Here is a 22,234-nt window from a genome sequence, read left to right on the forward strand (position 1 = left end):
GTCCTGCTAGGGTAGCAACATCTCCTTAGAGAACACCTTCGGAAACTGATGATGTCTATTTCCAAAAGATGGTTGTCTCCTAGTACCTGTTTTCCCCAGATGACTTCACTGAACATGAGTGAAAGGTGACGTGAATGTGCACCGTGGTGGGTAGAACAACGTTGTGCCAGCTATGAGCAAAGCTGGCTCCAATGCCTGCCTGACCTGGCACAAGTCACTGACCTTTCCACATTTGCAAAACGAGGTGTTTGGGTCAGATATTTTTGATCATTCCTGCCAGCTGTTCCATGCTTACTATTACTGTCTGACAATCTCTTGGAGAAAATATGTAAGATAAACTTTTTAAATGGAGGTGATGGACAGGGAGGCCTGGCGTGCTGTGATTCATGGGGTCGCGAGGAGTCGGACACAACTGAGCGACTGAACTGAACTGAATGTCGCATGTTTTTTCTTTTCAGTTTCTCTGCATAGGGAGTCTCTTCTGCACCTGGCTGTGAGATGGGGCCTTGCTAAGCTTTCCCAGCTCCTGCTGTGTCTCCCTGGGGGAGCCCAGGCCCTGACTTTACCCAACGAGGAGGGTGCCACGCCATTAGACTTGGCTTTGCATGGTGGACACTCCAAGCTGGTTGAAGACATCACAAAGTGAGTTTGGCTGCTTGATAGATTCTCTCTCAATCTATTTCTATAAAGTGTTCCAAGCATTATGGAAAAATTAAAGATAACCAAGCCACAGGCTAACATTTGGTTTATAGTTTGCCATTAGTTTCTGTGTATAAAGTATAGATATATACATCATATATAAACAGATATACAGATATATTCACATTTCATGGGGGAGAGGGAGTCAGGAAAAGTCTCTTAAAAGGCTCCATGGTGGGGAGGTGGCCTCAGGAAGAAACAACATGTTGGGAAACACTGGCCTAACCCTGGCTTCTCTTTCATTAGTTTGAGTGTTGCTTCTTCAGAGAGGCCTTCTGCATTCTGATCCTTTATGATTATGATTAAAGTGTTAATCGTGACTGTAATTATCATTAATTTATAATGTATATCATAATTTATGATTTTATATATAATCATCATTTATTTCATATATGTCACCACTCTAAATCATTTGGGGACTGAAACTTATTTCTATTTTACCTGCTGTGTTCAGCATATACATTCATTGAAAGACAGTAAGTTTTTGTTGAATCAACAAATAATAAACCCTAAGATACTATATAGCCAATGGGCTGGTTAGCAGGATCTAGAAATAATGGAAGTGAAATAATTTGTCAAATGTAAAGTTCTCTGTTTTGAGGATGATACCAACACTTTCAATGTTTGTTACTTAGAATGGTTCAGATTGGTCATTATTATTAGTATTTACTTATGATTAGAGGAATCCTATACAATGATTTCTTTGATTTAGCGTGTGGTAATAAATGGGAAGCAGCGATGAATATTACAAACTGTTACATAAATATTAAATATTATCAGTGTTATTACATGGTTTGTCTTCATGTACTGGTTCTTTTCATTTGGCCCATGGACCTCACTGTAAATAATTTATGGTTGTATGCCACCCGAGTAGATGTTGAAGTCACGACTTTCTATTTTTTTTCTCACTTGGTCAATGAACGCCCGACTAAGGAAAGAGCCCTCCTAATGGAATTGCCCTTGTCTTTGCTCTACTGTGACCACACTTTCTTTACCTGAAAAGGGCAAGGTAGGACCACTGCCTTGACTTTGTCACTGTGGCTAGTTCAGGGTTACACTGAGGACCTGAGCATCACTTCTTTATGTTTGGTAGCTTTGTATCTTTCTGTTGTGTCCAAGACCAGAAGGTGATATGTATTTTAAAAGTTTACACATCCTCTATGTCAATAAAACCACACAACCTGATCAAAAAATGGGCAGAAGATTTAAACAGACATTTCTCCAAAGAAAACATAGAGATGTCCAAAAAGCACATGAAAAGATGCTCAACATCAGTAATTATCAGAGAAATGCAAATAAAATGTACAATAATGTATCACTTCATACTGGTCAGAGTGGCCATTATCAAATGTCCACAAACAATAAATGCTGAATAGGGTGTCGAGAAAAAGGAACCTTCCTACACTGTTGGTGGGAATGTAAATTGGTACAGCTACTATGGAGAACAGTGTGGAGGTTCCTTAAAAAACTAAAAATAGAGTTAGCGTATGATCTAGCAATTCTATTCCTGGGCATATATCCAGAGAAAAACATAAGCTAAAAAGTATATACACCTGAGTGTTCATAGAAGCACTGTTTACAGTAGCCAAGATATGGAAGCAACGTAAACATCCACTGACAGAAGAATGAACAAAGAACATATGGGGTATTTATATACACATATATTTGTGTGTGTGTGTGTGTATATAAATGTGTGTATACCCACACACACATACACAATGGAATATTACTCTAGCATAAAGAATGGAATGCCTTTTGCCACAACATGGTTGGACCTAGAGGTTATCATTCTAACCTGAATTAAATCAGAGTTAAATCTGATCAGAATTAACCTGAATTTAATCTGAATTAAATCAGACAAAGGCAGATTTCATATCATGCATATGTGGAATCTAATTTAAAATGATACAAACAAACTTATTTACAAAGCAGAAACAGATTTACAGATACTGAAAGCAAATTTATGGTTATCAAAGGGGAAACGTTGTGGTGAGTGAGGGCTTGGGGTGAACGTATGCATACTATTATATATAAGACAGATGACCAAAGAGGACGTACTGTATAGCACAGATATATTCTGTGATAACCTATAAGAGAAAAGAATCTAAAAAAGAATGAATACATGTATAACTGGATCACTTTGCTATATATCTGAAACTAACACAACATTGTAAATCAGCCATATGTCAATAAAATTAAAATTAAATGTTTACTCATCTAATAAATTCATTCATGATGGGATTAGAAGTAGACTGTAAGCTAAATTCTGATTATGTGGATTTTCTAAATTAATTACAAGACTCTTATTGCTTAGGCTGAATTATTCACTTCAGTGGCTGGCTTGGCATGGGGAGTTGTTTTCTAGAAGATTCTAAAGTCCCTGCCAGTAATTATGTCAAGAGTGTGGGGCGGTGCCCCAAATCTTAGAGTACGAGTGTTCTTAATGGATCTGTTATTCGATGTGGTTGGAACTATGCAAATGTTCATTAACAAAGTGATGTAGTAGAAGAAGAGGAGAGAGGCAGAGAGCTAGTTCTGTGAACTGAAGAATCCGGGAGCACCCGTGGGCTGTGGCAACATGCTGAGGGGGACTGTTACCTGGGAGCACTAGCATCTTCCTCCTGACACCTCTTTATCGACCTGTAGACCGTCCAGAATATTGTGACACTAACCGAGAAGCCTATGTGGAGCTAATAATAATGAACGTGCAGTTTTTCTCTGCCACATAGAAAATAAGCTGACACTCAGAATTTAGTTTGAGGATATTGTTCCTTTGTCCATGAGGGATTTCAAGAAATCAACATGATCAAATTTACGCGTGTTTTCCTTTGCATGAGGAAATGATTTACAGCAGTGGACCAGTGTGTTATGAATATCTCACTTGTTTGTGACATCCAAACCTCACCATGCTCCCTAGAGATCATATCTGTTTTCCACTGTAATCACCTAATAAACCGTCAGCTGCCAGCCAATTTGTTCTACTACATGTGGTGCCATTAAGGCCAGAGGCATCTTTTCAGATTAAAAGGAGGATGAAATATTGAGGTAACGCACTATGTTTACAAGTCAGTACTGTGGCATTAATTATGTAACTCTTTAAGTATGTAATATATGTGAAGAGCTTTTCAATTGATGACTTCTCTAGCTGGGAGAACAAAGATGGCTTTCTTAGGATGTGTTTATATGGTCTTATGCACCTATCTTCAGTAGGAAGCGGCTGTTCAGCCAGTGGGTTTGTAGTAATATCAGGGCCGACGAGGGGCACTGGATTGTGGGTTTTGATTTTTGGCGTTTCAGCTTCCAGGGCAGGCGGTCCCCAGGTTTCTCCTGCGTGCAGCTCAGCGAAGATGCCTCTCTGCGGTATATTCACTCATCAGAAACCCTCACCCTGACGCTTAACCACACAGCCGAGCATTTGCTGGAGGCAGATATTAAACTCTTCAGAAAATACTTTTGGGATAGAGCCTTTCTCATCAAGGTTTGTGTCCTTTATTGTGGTATAACATATAATAACTCATGCTTTTTGAGAGTTTAGACAGTAAACTTGTTATCTGGGGAACAGTATTTCTTTTTTTTTTTTTGAGAGGTAGCACTTTGTTATTTTCTAATGGGACTTGGAGGGACATGGCATTGGAAACTGTTACACCAGTAGAATGAAGATTATTATATAATATTTTGGCAGTAGTCATTTGTATAATATTGTTCCCTTTACTTTTCATGAGCCAGCAGCACTGATGTTGAATTTTAATATTCTAATGTTGGATATTTTCTATTAATTTACTGACTGTATTATAATTCTTGTCTAAAAGCAGTTGCCTTTAGGGTTATTTTACATGAATAATGCCTTCTTCTGGGATTTCTTAAGACTTAGATATAGTTAAGCCTTTGTTTCAGTGTACAACTTCTTCTTGAATGGGGCCTGGCCACTTGAGACTAGCACTTTTTCGAAGATATTTTCCCCCTCCCACCATTGCCCAAACATCAGCTTTGAGTGTTGTTATAGCATGCCCACCTTAGGTTTAAAATGTTTTATCTTCATTATTATTATTTTTTTGGTCAAATCTCAAACACTAGAAAGCAGATTTATGTATTTTAATTATTATTAAGCAGGATGTTCTTTTGAGTAAAAGGGCTTCAGTCAGTTTAGTTGCTCGTGCTCACAGGTATAACAGATTTGCTCACCAGATTGTGTGACACCCCCGGCAACCTCCAAACCCCCAGTCTTCTCAAGCACATCCATTAATAAGCACCACCAAAAAAAAAAAAGCACCAGTTTCATGACAGTTTAGGCTTTACAAAGTAAACAGTTTAGAAAACTGATACTGTTATCAGCTTTGACTTTTGTAAAATGTTTGCTTTATGTTAGTAAATGAAAGATTTAACCATAAATATTATATAACAAAGCTTATGACTTACTCCATATAGGGTTTTATTAAACAATTGAAATGAAACATGCTCTTCAGAGTGTAAACTACCTCTGTTGAGTTTAGGGAGTTTCTTTCTTTTTTTAATTCATGCTCAGGTGCATCTGACTCTCTGCGACCCCAGGGACTGTAGCTTGCCAGGCTTCTCTGTCCATGGAATTCTCCAGGCAAGAATACTGGAGTGGGTTGCCATTTCCTCCTCCAAGCGATCTTCCCAGTGCAGGAATCAAACCCGCATCTCCTGTTGCTCTTGCGGCCCCTACATTGGCAGGCGGATTCTTTACCACTGAGCGACCTGGAAAGCCCAAAAGATTTAACCATAAATATTATATAGCAAAGATTATTGCTTTATCCGTATCAGTTCAGTTCAGTTCAGTCACTCAGTTGTGTCCGACTCTCCGCGACCCCATGAATCACAGCACGCCAGGCCTCCCTTTCCATCACCAACTCTCTGAGTTCACTCAAACTCATGTCCACAGAGTCGGTGATACCATCCAGCCATCTCATTCTTGGTCGTCCCCTTCTCCTCCCGCCCCCAACCCTTCCCAGCGTCAGAGTCTTTTCCAGCGAGTCAACTTGTCGCATGAGGTGGCCAAAGTATTGCAGTTTCAGGGTTTCTTTTTAAACAATTGAAAATGAAACATGCTCTTCAGAGTATGAACTATCTTTATTTGCTGGGTTTAGGGAGTTTCAGTTCAGTTCAGTTGTTCAGTCGTGTCCGACTCTTTGCAACCCCATGAACTGCAGCACTCCAGGCTTCCCTGGAGTTAGGGTTAGGGTTAGGGTTAGGTCCTTGCCAACTCCCAGAGTTTACTCAAACTCATGTCCATTGAGTCGGTGATGCCATCCAGCCATCTCATTCTCTGTCATCCCCTTCTCCTGCCTTCAATCTTTCCCAACATCAGGGTCTTTTCCAATGAGTCAGCTCTTCATATCAGGTGGCCAAAATACTATTTTCAGCTTCTACATCAGTCCTTCCAATGAAAACCCAGGATTGATCTTTAGAATGGACTGGTTGGATCTCCTTGCAGTCCAAGGGACTCTCAAGAGTCTTCTCCAGCACCACAGTTCAAAAGCATCAATTCTTCGGCACTCAACTTTGTTTATAGCCCAGCTCTCACATCTATACATGACCACTGGAAAAACCATAGCCTTGACTAGACAGACCTTTGTTCGCAAAGTAATGTCTCTGTTCTTTAATATGCTGTCTAGGTTGGTCATAACTTTCCTTCCAAGGAGTTTAGTGTATAATTTTCTGGCCTATGGTATTTCCTCATTGTGCTTAAGAGTACTTTTAAAGATACAGAAGCCCTCAGCCATTCCCATGGCTTCTCACCCAGGCCTCAGGGGTGGATGTTGTATCCAGACAGAGGCTGGGCCTGGCCCAGCAGCCTTGCTCAGGGTGAGCGCCTCTCCCTGCAGCTTCATAGGGGCAGAGCTTAGCAATATGTGTGTCCTCAGAGGGGACACTCAGACCACAGCAGGAACACCAAACTCCTGTAAAGGCGAGAGCATGCTCCGCGGAGAGCCAGAATTCTGAACATTTCTTTCATTATAAAAACCTCCAACTTCTTAAGTCAGATTTGTAATTTCTCGTAACCTATTTGAGATCGTTTTTACTGATGACTTTGGGAGATTTAGGGTGAGTAAATCTAGATGCTTTAATAATTGACTGTAGTGGATTATGCTATAACAAAGACCAGCTGAAGGTTACTTTCTAGTGCATCAGAGATTTTCACTTTATGGAAAACACTTGGTAAAAGAAGAATCCATTGCAGTGGGATGGCTTTGTGTTCCAAGTATCAGCATCCCTTTTTTTTTATCCTTCCTGCCCTGACCTGTTGGTTGGGTGGTGCACAGGGAGACTGGGAAGGGAATGAGGCTGAGGTTCTTCCAGAAGTTGTGATGTCATAACTTACAGTAAGAAATATATTTGGTCTCAGTCCATGGTTCTTGGCTCATAGCTCTCCAGACCTTTGGGATTTCCTAAATGTTGAACAGATAAATGTGTGCGTGTGTGTGTTTTGTTATGTTAATCTGGCGACTTTAGGAAAGCACTTAAGGATAGGGGCTAGTTACCAGGAGACCCACCCACTTTCAGTCCTACCTCCTTGACCTTCAGGGAGGGGAAAGGACCTGAAGGTATAGTTTCATCACCCAAGGACAAAGACTTCATCTCGCATGCCTTCTTAATAAAGCAAGCCTTCATTAAAACCCCAGAGCACTGGATTCGGAGATCTTTCCAGTTGGGGAAATGGTTGGAAGTGCTGGCTGACTAGCCTGCCTGGAGTGGCATGGAAGCTCTGTGCCCTTTCCTCAGACCCTGCCTTGTACATCTCTTCCATCTGGTTATTCCTGAGTTGTATTCTCTTATATATATAGCTATATTATTAGAGTTACCATGTATTTATCAATAACCTCAGATATGCAGATGACACCACCTTTATGGCAGAAAGTGAAGAAGAACTAAAGAATCTCTTGATGAAAGTGAAAGAGGAGAGTGAAAAAGTTGGCTTAAAGCTCAACATTCAGAAAAATAAGATCATGGCATCTGGTCCCATCACTTCATGGCAAATAGATAGGGAGTCAGTGGAAACAGTGTCAGACTTTATTTTTTTGGGCTCCAAAATCACTACAGATGGTGATTGCAGCCATGAAATTAAAAGACACTGACTCCTTGGAAGGAAAGTTATGACCAATCTAGATAGCATATTGAAAGCAGAGACATTGCCTTGTCAACAAAGGTCTGTCTAGTCAAGACTATGGTTTTTTCAGTGGTCATGTATGGATGTGAGAACTGGACTATAAAGAAAGCTGAGTGCCGAAGAATTGATGCGTTTGAACTATGATGTTGGAGAAGACTCTTGAGAGTCCCTTGGACTGCAAGGAGATCCACCCAGTCCATCCTACAGGAGATCAGTCCTGGGTGTTCATTGGAAGGACTGAGGTTGAAGTTGAAACTCCAATCCTTTGGCCACCTGATGTGAAGAGTTGACACATTTGAAAAGATCCTGATGCTGGGAAAGATTGAGGGTAGGAGGAGAAGGGGACAACGGAAGATGAGATGGTTGGATGGCATCACCAACTCAATGGACATGGGTTTGGGTGAACTCCAGGAGTTGGTGATGGACAGGGAGGCCTGGCATGCTGTGGTTCATAGGGTCGCAAAGAGTCAGACACGACTGAGTGACTGAACTGAACTCTGTACTCTTATATAAGTTATATTCTCTTATAATAAACCTGGAAGCTAGTAAGTAAAATGTTTCTATGTTCTGTGAGCTGCTGTAGTGAATTAATTGAACACAAGGAGGGGGTTGTGGGAACATCTCATTTATAGTCAGTTGGACAAGTCCAGGTAAATGTAAGCAGGTCATGATCATCATATAGGCTGTCCACACTAAAGTTTTATAATTTGGGTTAACATGTGAAATTATATATAGTGTAATGAAATATTTATTTATTAAATCTTAGACGTCTAAAAGTCTATTTTTATGTAATAGCTGTAGACAGTGACTTTGCTTTGAGAGACTCATTTGTTCTTGAGGCAGCTTCTGGGTTGGCTCAGGCATTGCTCAGTTATCTGCAGCCTTCTAGCATGATGACAATAAAACCTGCTGCAGAAACCTGAGTTTGCTCTACAGGATACAAGACCTGTGCAGCTGATGGTGATCCCATTCAGAAGCAATCCTTGTTCTGAACTGTAACAGATTCATGTTATTATGTGGTATTACAGCTGACGCTGGTAGACTGATCATTTATAATAAATATTAAATGCTGAAAATGACAGGTTTGTGTTAAATATCCAAATTGTAAAGGTAGTTATTAGGAAATTAAGTAGTAGGCAAAATATTAGCTATATTTTTAATCATGTTTTTTTGTTCTTTCTGCATAACAAAGCTTTTTATGTTAATCGAATGCTGATAATTTAGTTTTAGAACTTGGCTAAAATTAATGTATAAGACGGCTGGGAAATATAAGTGTTCTGAAGTTGTATCCAAAATTACAGGAATTAAAATTAAGTTTTAATACACCCCATTTAAAAAAGAAGTATTTCCTTATTTTGTAATAAGAAACCAGCATTTCCTGGTGTCATTTTTGCATAGACTTGCCAGCTGCCTCTGAGACTAGGGTTTGGGGGTTAAGGCTGACTCCCAGGTAAACACATGGAGTCAGTGGCTGTCCTTGGCCTTGAACCTGTGTGGTCAGTCCTCTTTTAACCCCAAGAGGACTGGGTGCTCATCCTGTGAGGCTCTCCTGGTGGCCCAGACGGTAAAGAATCTGCCTGCAATGCGGGGGACCTGGGTTCAGCTGGGAGGATCCCCTGAAGGAGGGAATGGCTATCCACTTCAGTACTTTTGCCTGGATAATCCTATGGACAGAGGAGCCTGGGCGGGCTACATTCCATGGGGTTGCAAACAGCAGGACACGATTTAGCAACTAATGTTTTCCCTCATCCTGTCATCTCCTTAGTACCTCCCAGACATACCTGCTCTGGTCCATCCATTCATTCCATCATGGGCCCTAAAAGAGTGAGTTCGATGTCCTGGGAGTCAAGCTGCTGCTGCTAAGTCCCTTCAGTCGTGTCCGACTCTGTGTGACCCCATAGACAGAAGCCCACCAGGCTCCCCCGTCCCTGGGATTCTCCAGGCAAGAACACTGGAGTGGGTTGCCATTTCCTTCTCCAATGTGTGAAAGTGAAAAGTGAAAGTGAAGTCGCTCAGTCGTGTCTGACCCATAGCGACCCCATGGACTGCAGCCCACCAGGCTCCTCCGTCCATGGGATTTTCTAGGCAAGAGTACTGGAGTGGCTTGCCATTGCCTTCTCCGGGGAGTCAAGCTAGGGACAGGTAATAGCCACAGAGGCTGGGTGACTGGGGACTGCTTGTTCCCTGCCTCTTTGTGATTTGGTCAATTATGTATATTTTCCTGTTCTTTTTGCTCTGGCCGCGGGGTCCTCTGACATAGTCATGAATAAGCACTTGATGTGCTGAGCTGAAAGACGTGCCCAGGGCGGAGGGTGGGGAGGTGGTTTAGGGGTCTCTGTCAGTTGGAGGGTTGCCCGCCCCAGTTCGCCCGTGTATTTGTTTTGGAACATGTGCTGATGCAGGCTTGGATAGTTTTTGACACATCAACACATAATTCTGTCTCTTCACATTTTCATTGACTGTGTGGAATCCGTTTGAAAAGGAAGTACAGAGGGCTGTAAGGGTAACCTCGTTCTGTCTGCGGCTGGTGACCCAGTGTTGGCTAGGAACAGCCTGACCCTGCCTGTGCCAGCACGCAGCCCTCGGCTTATGCTCATCCTCGGTCCTCCTGTATTAGTGGCTCCCCCCGCTCTCCAGGCCCCTGACCCCTGTGTCTTAGGGCGTGGATGGGAGTCTAGGCGGGCAGATGCACAGAATAGCAGCCCTTCTTACTGATTTCAAGCTCTGCTCTTCCATGTCCCCCTTTTGGTTCCTGTCTCCTGCTCCTGAGATCCTTCTGATGTTGTGATCAGGGGAAGCAGTGAGAACCACTGGCGGACACAGTTTTGGCCCTTGTCTCGGGTTCCTTCCACCATCTCTTGCGTCATGCAGGCTGCTGTTTCAAGTTCCCCGACACCCCATCTGCCCCCACCTCCCCTGGCTTTGCCTCTGGCTGTTTCACCTCTCAGATCCTCGATTGTGATCTGCATCTCTTGCTGCATATCTGAAGCCTCAAACGGATTTCAGTGATTTTTTTTTCCCCCTGCCTTTCTTAGGCTCTTGAAGAGCAAGAAGCCACGTCAGAGGAGAAAGCAGATATGCCCTCCAGCGCTGCAGAAACTGAAGAAGGTATGCATGCTTCTTCCCCACCTGGGGAACTCAGAAAGTGCTCAGGATTCTCTAGTCAACTGGGAGTTGAAGTGTGTGGAGAAGGAGAGCAGGAGCCGATGGACTCAGAGGCAAGAGTAGGGTGCTCTGGGGCAGCAGGGCCCAGAGTTCCTCCAGCAGCACTGGTCAAAGGTACTGTGTGTTTCCAGTTTTTATTCAGTGAGCGTTTACTGGTTTCCTCCCACAGTGCTTGGGGACCTCTCCTGACATGCCGAGGGCGTTCCCCTCATTACCAAGGTCAGCCTGTTCCATTCTGTCCTCCGTCTCTCTCCTGTTCTCCAGCTCGTTCCACCTCTGTGGAGCCTCTGCTCTGTGCTGGGCAAGTGGGTCCTAGAGGATGGAGGTTGTGAGGGTGTTCTGATTGTCGTGGGGTCTGGGGCGCTCCGCTGCTGTGCAGAGGTGAGTGGTGAGGGGTGCTGAGTGTCTTCAGGGTCCAGGCGGCCCCACCCAACCCAGGCTGTCCTGCACAGTGGTTCACATCGCTGATGACGCTTCAGAGGCTGAATGTCCAAATCTGCTCAAGGTGGGTGTCCACAGCAAGAGGTGTGTGTTTAAAAATACATCCCCACTACCTGTTCCACATCGTAGTGGGGAGTCGTGTTGATGGCACACTCGCATGTAACATCCAGGTTGTTTGTAGGAATATCATACTTTCTTGTTTTCTCCAACTTGGCACCTTATTAGGGCATGTGATCTCTACTTCAATTTAGGTTCTTTCCCCTTTAACCCATACAAGTAGATCTGATCTGTTGGCAAGTCCTAGTGACAAGTCCAGTTTAAAAAAAATCTCTTTTTTAAGTTATGAAAGTATGATAACCCATTTACAGCAGACTTGGAACATAGAGAATAAGGTTCCATATGGTTCCATTATATATTGCAGTTGTTTTTTAAGTAGATAAATTAAGGTTTTTAGTTGGAGTTTCAGTATCAAGCTCTCAAAAATTAATAGAATGACTATACAGAGAAGTAGAAGGCTATAGTAGACCTGAAAAGCACTGTGAACCAATTCAGCATAATTAAGATTTATACAATTATCACACAACAGGAGGATACAAATTCTATTCAAATTCCCGGAGACTGTAAACTCAGAGACACTGGAACATATACAGGGACATAAAACAAGTGCAAAAATTTCATGGTCTAGAGGTATTGAAATAATACAGAGTCTGTTCTCTTATCACTGTGGAATTATGTTGGAAATCATCAAAAGATATCTGAAAATAAGCCACATATTTTCAAGTGAAGTGTGACATTTATGAAGAGATATCTTTGACTTAGCCATTGAAAGACTCAATAAAGTTAGAATGAGAAAAACACAAAAAGTGATTGCACAGAAAGCATTTAAATGAGAAATTAGTATCAAAAGAGGAATTAATAGTAAAGATACTTTAAAGAAAATCCCCTATATTTGGAAATTAAATGTCCACTTTTAAATGATGGGTGTATCTAAGAAGCCATAACAGGGAACATTAGAAAATATTTGCAATAGAATAAAAATGAAAAGAGAATTTATCAGAATTTATTGCATGCAGCTGAAGCTGCTCAATGCAGTTGAATCCAGTACAGAGTCTTGAATAACGTATGAAAACAAATAGTAGACACTAGCATAACATTTTCTGAAATTTGAATAATATTTGTACTTTACTTAATAATACTGTATCACTTGTTAATTTCCTGGGTTTTTTTTTTCTTTTACAGTGTAGTACTTTTTTATATTCTCAGAATTGGATTAGAAGTTTCAAGCCTTATTCAAACTTTTTTAAAATCACTAAGATAATAAATTTTCTAGACTTCTGGCAGTAATACTAGATGCCAAATACATGGAACTATAACAAAGTTTTGAGTGAATATAAATTAGAAATCTAGCATTCTATTCGTACTAAGTCAAACAAGTGGAATAAAAATGTCATAATTTTTCTGGTGGCAAAAATTCATAAATTTTCTAAAATATGCATTATATTATATATTATACATACTGTGTACACATATGTATACAAAAGCTTTTCTACTACTTTTGAAAAAGGCTTGAGAAAGAACAACGACAACACCAAAAAGAGACAAATTAGGGAACAGTGAAATAGGAGCACCGAGTATGAAATAGAACAAGTGAAGCAAACGATAAAAGCAAACGGCCACCATGGAGGCTGGTTGTTTTTAACCATGGCTGCTCATTAGAAAGACATCTGGAGCTTTGGAGAAAAATAGCAATACGTAGCATTATATATTTTTCAAGAAATTCCAAGGTAATTCTATTATGCGCCTGATTTTTAAAAAGTGATTACAGGTTTCTGTATGAAATGGTAGTTTTAGTGATATAGAATTCTGTTATTTTCTGTTGACCAATTATGATACAATGATATCATGTAATAGTTACATAATCACAATAGTAGAAGATGTTTTTGCTATTTTATATTTTTACTGTTTAAAAACATTATACTTTTACTATTTAAAAAAATTTTAACCATGGCTATTTAAAAAATTAGTAAAAGATGGGGTTGACAATTTGGAACTGGCATGGAAAAACAAGCTGTGGAGGCACATTATAAGTGCTTCAGGAGTAACAGGCAAATAATACTGAGAACTTTGTGGAGTGTGTTGGTGGAGTGGCCAGGGAAAGCTGCTTGGTGAAGGTGACCCCAATGCTGTGATCTAATAGAGGGAAGGGAATTCTAGACAACAGAAATATGCGCAGTACAGAGTCCTGAACCAGATAATGCATTGGGGAAACGCAGGTCACTTTTTGGCCCTGGAGTATAGGGGTGTGTGTGTATGTGAGAGAGATGCCAGGAACACAGGCCTGAAAGGGTGGCAGATCAGCAGGGCTTGTACAAAGGCGAGGATCGGAACTCCACCCTGACAGCTCTGGAAACTGTTTTAAGCAAGTTAGTTCAGGTTGTCATTTAGGAAGCTCACTCTTCGAGACTGTGGAGAATGGGTTAGAGGGGCCGGGGGCTGCCACACGGAATGTGGAAGAGGGTCTGCACCAGAGCAGTGTGAGGAGATTGGAGATGGAGGGATGGAGGGGGCTCTCCTGAAGGTGTAGGGAGTCAGATGGGTGTCAGTGGTGAGGGAGAAGGGTGATTCTTCCATTCCTGCTGTGTCACTGAGTAGGATAGGCCTTATAAGAAGCAGGATCATGACAAAATTAGTACTCAGTTTTAGACAGGTTGAATTTGGTGGACCCCAGGGTCAGCCATATTAATATACCTGGCTGCCAGTTGGACTGAAATCACTCAATCAATAAGCAAAAGAATTTGGATAGAAACACAAGTTCTCTAGTGCCAAATGATTAATGTGTGTATTTTATAGACCTTATAGACAATGCTTGGATGTCTATACCCTTGGAAGACATGTTAGAAACTGTGTGCACATTCCGGCAGAGGGCATTTAGCTAAAATGAAAGCATCCAATTTGTTTTTGTTCATTCAAAAGCCTGCAGACAACTCAGCTGGAAGAATAAAACCTTTTGAGTGTAAGAGCTTGATTTTTTTCCCCCATTTAAGCCCCCAGAGTAAACTTTCCCTTTGAGATATCATAGAAGATTCTTATGGATCATGTTTTTCTACTCCTCCTGGGGTGTAGGGGGATGCTCTAAGTGTGTATCTATAGCTACCGTTGATTAAAAGACAATAATAGCTTTAACTTAGAAATAGACTTGTTCCCTATTACTGTGATAAATGTTTTTATTATTGTCTCTGAATCAATCATGTTTCCATAATTTCATGATTGTAATTGTTTTCCCAGAATGATGAGATGTTATTCCAAATGAAATAAATGGCCAAAAGGTCACCTCATTTTCACTATGCTTGGACGAATAAGCTAATTATTAGTGTGTATTGATCTACCAACTGACTCCATTTCGTCTCTTGCCACCTTTGTCCTTATTTGATCTCCTATTCTAGTAGTTCTAAGGAGCATTGAACAGAACACCAACCGTGGAAAATGCTCTGAAGAATAAGAATTCTTTGTCCAAATAAGTAGAGATGCTATACATGAAACCCCTCTGTTGCAAATTGTGTGTGTGTCAGTTGCTCAGTTGTGTCCAACTCTTTGCGACTTTGCAAATCAAGAATACATTTAATATTTTGATGCTTTTGAACTGTGGTGCTGGAGAAGACTCTTGAGAGTCCCTTGGACTGCAAGGAGATCCAACCAGTCCATTCTAAAGGAGATCAATCCTGGGTGTTCATTGGAAGGACTGATGCTAAAGCTGAAACTCCAATACTTTGGCCACCTCATGCGACGAGTTGACTCACTGGAAAAGACTCTGATGCTGGGAAAGGTTGGGGGCGGAAGGAGAAGGGGACGAAGGAGAATGAGATGGCTGGATGGCATCACCGACTTTGTGGACATGAGTTTGAGTGAACTCCGGGGGTTGGTGATGGACAGGGAGGCCTGGCGTGCTGTGATTCATGGGGTCGCGGAGAGTCGGACACGACTGAGCGACTGAACTGAACTGAACTGAACTGAGGTTCTAGTAAGTCTTGCAGTCAAGGAACCTGTGTTTCTTATTTAACCCAGCAGTTCTCTAACTCGATCATGGGAGAATCCCTTTTTCTTCATTCTCAGCATCTTATGAGAATGATCTGTGGAAGGTGTTGGGGAATGTTGCCTTCATCTCTCCTGATTCTGCCCTTTCTCAAGCTGATGTGTCCTCTCTCTTCACCATCGCGTGGACCCTCTCCATCTCTTAGTGTATAATTCTCACACTGAGAAGGGACTTGGCAGGCATTTTTAAAACTACTCCTAGTCATCTTGAATGCTGAGCTCACATAGCCCACTGTACTTTTTAATGTTGTTTGGGAGGCTATTGTCTGCCTAGGTTCTATGGGGCCATAAAATACAACTATCGCAATACTACTGACCACTATATGAATCCATTTTCTTCTATTATTTTGCCGTTTTAAAAAGCCCTGTGTAATTGTCTGTCTCAAATTTTATGTGACTGGTCTTTTGCATTGTTGTCTTCTCACCACAAATTATCTTGCACGTTCTCTTTAACAAGGAAATAAGGAGTTGGGCTTGGAACCTGACTGCCAGACACAGAGGGAGAGGGAGAACTGTCCCCTTCAGGGCTGAGGTGGCAGTTTCAGCCAGCTCAGAGGGGCTTCCTGCTCGCTGTCTCGTGCGGAAGGCGGAGGGGCCGGGGGTCCACATGCAAGACCCGATCTAGGCAGGCAGACATGAACCCTGCACGCCATTGACTTACTGACAGTAGGCCTCTGTCGAGTGCGCCACTCTGCTGGGCACTGTACTCGTTACTGGGGATGAAGCTGTTACTTAAAAGGACCGAGAGGAAAAAACCTTCATCTCAAGTAGTGTGCTTGCTCTGACTTCTCTCATGTCTCTGTAGAGGGACAGGCACTGCCCAAGGTGCTGGGTGGGCTGCTGGGAGCCGAGCCAAGTTTGCACACTCGCAGAGCACACCTCCCTGTGGCCCTGGAGAGGGACACTTTTGGGAGTCAGGAATCACATTGTGGCCACAAGGAAGTGGTAGCGGAGAGAGGTCACGTAACTTGTGTGAGGTGACACAGCTTGCTCGGGCAGTCAGAACTCAGGTGGGTACATCTTACCCACCTTGCCGTAGATACCCACCACCCTTCTGTCGCAGAACGTTTATGTGCTTAGACTTTGGACTGCTGCTCTAGAGTCCTCTCCAGCTTTTGTACGATGGAAAAGTGCAAAACTGGAATCCTTGCCTAGAAATGAGCGGCTTTCCACATGACTGACCTGTCTGCTATGATGAGAGATTGTGACCCACATGCAGAGACATGTCTTGATGACACACCGGTAGCAACGAGCAGCCTCTGCTCAAAACCTCAGCTCTGCCATGAACTGACTGCTCAACAGCATGCAGGTGACTCCGCTGTGTTTCCTTTTGTGGAAAATGGAGTGGGAGTGTCATTTCATACTTCTTTCAAAATAAACTTTAAATGAGAAAATACAGGTGGGGTACCTTGACCAGTATCTAACCGTGGATGCTTAGCCAACGCTGTCTCGAGATGAGCGTGAGTTATAGTGTGCGGCTCGAGTGGGCTTGGTGGTGATCATGTGCGCTGTGATATCAGGACGCAGCTCTTTATGCCACAGTGGCCAGGTGAGCAGGTTTTTCGCTTGAACGTTCTTTAGACGGGGGTGCAGCTCTTCTCTGTATGCTCTGAGTGAAGCGGGAAGAGGGGGTTGTGTGGTGGATTCTCCTTTATTCTAGAAAGGTTTTATTAAAGTATAGTTGATTTACAGTGTTGTGTTTGTTTCAGGTGGACAGTCAAGTGAATTAGTTATACATGTGCATACATCCGCTCTATCATAGAGTCTTTTCCCATATAGGCCATTACTGAGTATTGAGTAGAGTTACTGTGCTATACAGTATGTTCTTATTAGTTATCTGTTTTATATACAGCAGTATGTATATGTCAATCCCAGTCTTCCCGTTTATTCCTCCCCTTCTTCCCCCTGGTAGCCGTAAGTCTGTTTTCTACATCTGTAACTGTATTTCTGTTTTGTAGATAGATTCATTTGTACCACCTTTTTTCTTTTATATTTCACATAGGAGCCAAATTATTTGATCGATTCTCCTTATTTGAACCTCTCCTGTGAAATATTGGGAAAACCAAGAGGTGTTTTATCCACGCAGACTTTCCTTTCCAAGATTTTTGGTTTTAAATACTGTGGCTTCGTGTATCTTTTTAGAACTGTTGCATATGGTTCCAGTGTCTTGTCAAGATGCAGATCCTTTAACCAGGATGGCTGGGGCCTGAGGCGTTGGGGATTTAGGATAGCCCTTACGAAGGCTGTTCTGCAGGGGTGATTACTCAGCTGGGAACACAGCTCTTACCTTAACCCCACTGTGAAATGTCCATCCAAGGACTTGATCAGCGTTGTTTACCTTGAAGTCAGGTACTTGGGCATTTGCAAGACAATTACCAATCATACCCAGAGAATGTACTTCGCAACCCCAGGAAGTCATCTGTGTTTCTTTCCTTTGGCAGAGAGCTCAGCCTTCTCTCTGTTTCTTTAAGTATCTGACTTCGCCAGTCCACTTTCTCCCCCCTGCCCCCAGAAAAGAATCAGTTTCATCATTAGAAGTCCAAGGATTAAAATAAGATACCAAGCTGATATAATGTCCATTTTGTGTGTTATTACAATAGTATTAGTATTTTTTCAGACACGTAAACATTCTCCATCTTACCCCAGTTCATCACAGAATTAAAGAATCCTAGTTTGAGCTGGAAAGAATCTTGGATCTCTCAGAACTCATCTGAGTACAGCCAATTTTGCCCCCTTCTGCTCTAGCTAGGTCAGATTAGCAGGAGTGGGGGAAGGACAAGCATTTACTAAGCATATTAACTGAGGAGTCTGATATGGTTGAAATAAGCTCAAGTTGAAGGTATTGTTAAGGAGTTTTTGTTTTGTTTTTTCTTTTTCTGAATTGAAATATAATCCAAGTGTGAAGTCTTAGGGACATAACAGTATTCCTAAGAGAAAATTGAATCCTGTTTATGTTGTTGAAAGATGACTTTGCCTTATTTTATTCAAGCAGTTGAGTAAATCAGGAAAATTGTGTCCTAACCTCAATTTGAAATACAATGACTTAGAACTTCTGCTTAGTTGATAGTTGCAACCAAATTTGGGGGCTGAGGATACGTTTTTTTTTTTAACCCCATGACTTAATTTTTGCCTGATTGAGATTTTTTGGGGCTGGGGATGGGAGAGAGTACACACTGGAGTTGTAAATATATATATATGTATTTATATATAATAAAAACATATTAAGCATAGAACTGTCGTATGACCCAGTGATGACACTCCTAGATATATACTCTAGAGAAATGAAAACGTAGATCTACTTAAACTTGTACACAAATGTTCAAAGTATCATTATTCATAATTGCCGAAAAAGTGGAAACAATCCAAAAAGTCCATCAGCTGAGAAATAGAGACACAAAAATGTGATCTATCTATGCAATGGAGATAGATAGTATTTGGTAGTAAAAAGGGATGAGGTACTGACACATTATGACATGAATGGACCTTGACAACATGCTTTGTGAAAGAAGCCAGTTACAAAAGACCACATATTGTATAATTACATTTATGTGAAATATCCAAAACGGCATCCATTAAGACAGAAAGTAGTTAGTGGTTACTGAGGGCTGGGGTGGAAGTGGTGGTGCTTGGGGAGACAGGAGTAGCGAGAGTTGATGGATATGGGGTGTCTTGTTGGGGTGATGAAAGTGTTCTCAGACTGGTTGTGGTGAGGATTGCACAACTCTGAGTATATTAAAAATCATTGAAGTGTATACTTTAAATGGGTGAGTAGTATGGTATTGAATTATACCTTAAAGTTGTTACATGTACACACACACACACAAACACACACATATGCACACATATATACACACACAAATGCAAATATGCAATTACAAATATGTACGTGTGTGTGTGAAGAGACTATACTAAGCCATTAATAGTGGTTTTATAGATTGTTTTTCTTAATCCCTTTCAGGTTTTCTTAATTACTTTTGTGGCTCAAAAAAGTGTTACAAATAATTTAAATTTAAAAACCCAGTATGTATTTTTTTAAAAAAGGTGTTTTAGTTTCTTTCTGAAAGAATGCCAAGTAGAAATAGAAAAATTATATCGTAAAAGATGATGTTTCGGAGTTGTTTGAGGTCTTCTCCCGTCCTGACATCCTCTCCCTGACTGCTTATCCTGGGGCACAGTGGGAACCTGGTTGAGGGTTGAGCTTGGTGCACTGGCAGGAGTGTTGGAACGCATGGACTAACAGGGCTCATGCTGATATTTCTATGGATAAGTCTCTCATTGTTTCTTCTAGTCTATATTTATACTGGGAAGGCCAAATGATAGTTCTTACTAGTATTCCTAATAAGAAAAAACGTTATAATTCCTTCGGTGAAAAAGGTGTAATGGAGACGCTGAAACAAAAGGTCAGAGTGTCGTGATAACCCCTGAACTGAGACTGGCAGATAGCACAAATGTTTTCAGGTTTTTTCCCTTTGCCGTTGTCATTCTCTAGTAGTTGTGAATCAGACATGCACTCACGGATGAAACATTAAGGTGATTCATGGAAGTGAAGTTATTAGCAAAACTCCGGTGTGTACCTGGAGAGGAGAGTGTGGCTTGGGCCTTGTGGGGCTGGAGGAGTGGGGGAAGCCAGGAGAAAGGCGTTATCTGTCTCGACAACCTGGCAGTTTGGAAGTTGTGACGAAATAATGCTAGTGTTGAAAGTGTTTGGATGAGTAATTCTAAAAAGTGAACAACTCTCCCTTCCTTGTCCCTGATGATCTACTCCATCTCGCCAGCTATTTGGGGCCATTGGATCCTAATCAAGGAGAGAAGCATTTGTTCAGCACCTGTAATATGGAAGGCACCCTGCTTGGTCCTGGAGATGCAAGTGTTGGACTGAAATTGATTGGACCCAACCTTCCTAGTGCTTATAGTCTTTTGGGAGAAGAGGATTCCTTCAGAGACTGTGAACTGCCCTATGAGACCCTTTTGGGCATTGGTGGGGTAGGAGCGCAAGCTGAGAGCATGACTCGTGTTTCCCTTTGTCCTTTTGATGCTGCCCTGCATGTCTCACCCAGCTGGGGACTTGCTTGTAGAGAGTTGAACCTGAGGTAGGAGAGAAGCTGCAGTAGTTGTCTGGCTGCCTCTGATCCAGGTTCTTTTTGCCTTCTTCCTGGGGGAGGAGTCAGACGACATAGCAAATTGTAGTTGAAGAATACTGAGCAGCTTGTATTTTTGATGTAGCTTTCTCTTTGCTTAAGTCTAACCTCTGTGGTCCCATTTCTCAAAAGGAGACAGTATGGTCTGCGCGCAGAATTGATGTCTATTAGCAATGGCAAGCCACTCCAGTACTCTTGCCTGGAAAATCCCATGGACAGAGGAGCCTGGTAGGCAGCAGTCCGTGGGGTCGCTAAGGGTCGGACACGATTGAGCGAGTTCACTTTCACTTTTCACTTTCACACATTGGAGAAGGAAATGGCAACCCACTCCAGTGTTCTTGCCTGGAGAATCCCAGGGATGGGGGAGCCTGGTGGGCTTCCGTCTATGGGGTCACACAGAGTCGGACACGACTGAAGTGACTTAGCAGCAGCAGTAGCAGCAGCCTTATCTGTTTCTTAACAAGACATTGATATTAATCTTACAGCTACTCCATCCTCTGTTGAAAACCCTGTTTGCTGGTGCAGTGTCCCTGGTGAACATGAATATTAGAGATTACTTCTTGTTCCACTATAGTTTGGCAATAAAGAACATCTTTATGATGTTTGGTAAGTCTAATTTAGGAGGGGGTGATCTTTACTTCTGGGTTGGCCTTGAAGGCAAGATTAATAGGCCTTTAAAACAGAATAGCTTGGGTTTACTGATATCATTATACGCTGAAGGTTACTATAGCAACGAGTAGTTTGATTACACTCTGCAATTGGTGCAATGGCCGAGTGTAAAAGGATCCTAGGCATTTAGTGGAAACTCTGCTGGAGCAGTTAAACTCCAGTGGAAGGAGTGCCAAATTCTTTAAAACCTCTAAGATACAGTTCTGTATCATCCTAGATTAATTAAAGATGCATTATTGTCACAAATATTTTTAATGATTTTGAGATAAAGGCTTTATAGCCTTGAAAGTTCTTAAAATGATGAAGTACACATTTTATGAAGACACCTGTTTTAATATAGTTTGTACTATTTGCTTGAATATTGAACAGAACTGATTTAGACTGTAAGGAAAATGTAGGCTGACTGTGTATGAAGATTAGCCTTTTGAGAGGGGCAGGGAGATGGAATCCAAACACACCACCGGGGTGGACTCTGAACAGATTACCAGGTGAACACATCCTTTGTTGTTGCAGGTGGATTACCTGACACAGAGATTTCTTCATCAGCAACCCTGAATAAAATGTGTGTTATTCTTTTGAATCAGTGCTATTGGTGCAGAATTCTTTCGAGATGCAGAACTCTTATCATTTAAGGGTATGTGGTGTACAATGGCTCTAAAGTCATACACAGTGGTGGCAGTAAAGGTGTCTGTGGCTCTCTTGCTGTTGGTGTAGATGTGTCTGTTGAAATTTTAGTTCTAGTTTCCCTTCTTTTTTTTTCTTTTAACATGTTGGGTTCTCACTGAATTTTTAGAGTTTGGCTATATATATTTCAAAACAGAAGACATGCTGTGCTCTCATATGGTAAACACTATAGCAGATGCTTCACATCCGTTTTCTGCATCTGTGCAGTAGGACGAAAACT

The 22,234-nt window shown here is 41.8% G+C and overlaps 1 protein-coding gene across 7 annotated transcripts in view; it reads left to right on the forward strand.

Annotated features, from left to right (window-relative positions):
- Positions 1 to 22,234, forward strand: part of ARHGEF28 (Rho guanine nucleotide exchange factor 28) — a 347,353-nt gene that overhangs the window by 165,084 nt on the left and 160,035 nt on the right. For 5 of the 7 annotated variants that reach the window (XM_055421861.2, XM_055421867.2, XM_055421862.2 and 2 more), the window contains exons 5-7: positions 459 to 642; positions 3,997 to 4,177; positions 10,864 to 10,936. In XM_055421861.2, the coding sequence (XP_055277836.2) occupies positions 459 to 642; positions 3,997 to 4,177; positions 10,864 to 10,936 (438 nt within the window). Of the gene's footprint in view, positions 1 to 458; positions 643 to 3,996; positions 4,178 to 10,863; positions 11,108 to 22,234 lie in introns of those variants that run through there. The other 2 variants (XM_055421868.2, XM_055421870.2) reach the window with 2 other exon arrangements.

Source organism: Moschus berezovskii, chromosome 18, assembly GCF_049115385.1.
Source record: "Moschus berezovskii isolate FMDL1 chromosome 18, NW_MosBer_1.0, whole genome shotgun sequence".
NCBI lineage: Eukaryota > Metazoa > Chordata > Mammalia > Artiodactyla > Moschidae > Moschus > Moschus berezovskii.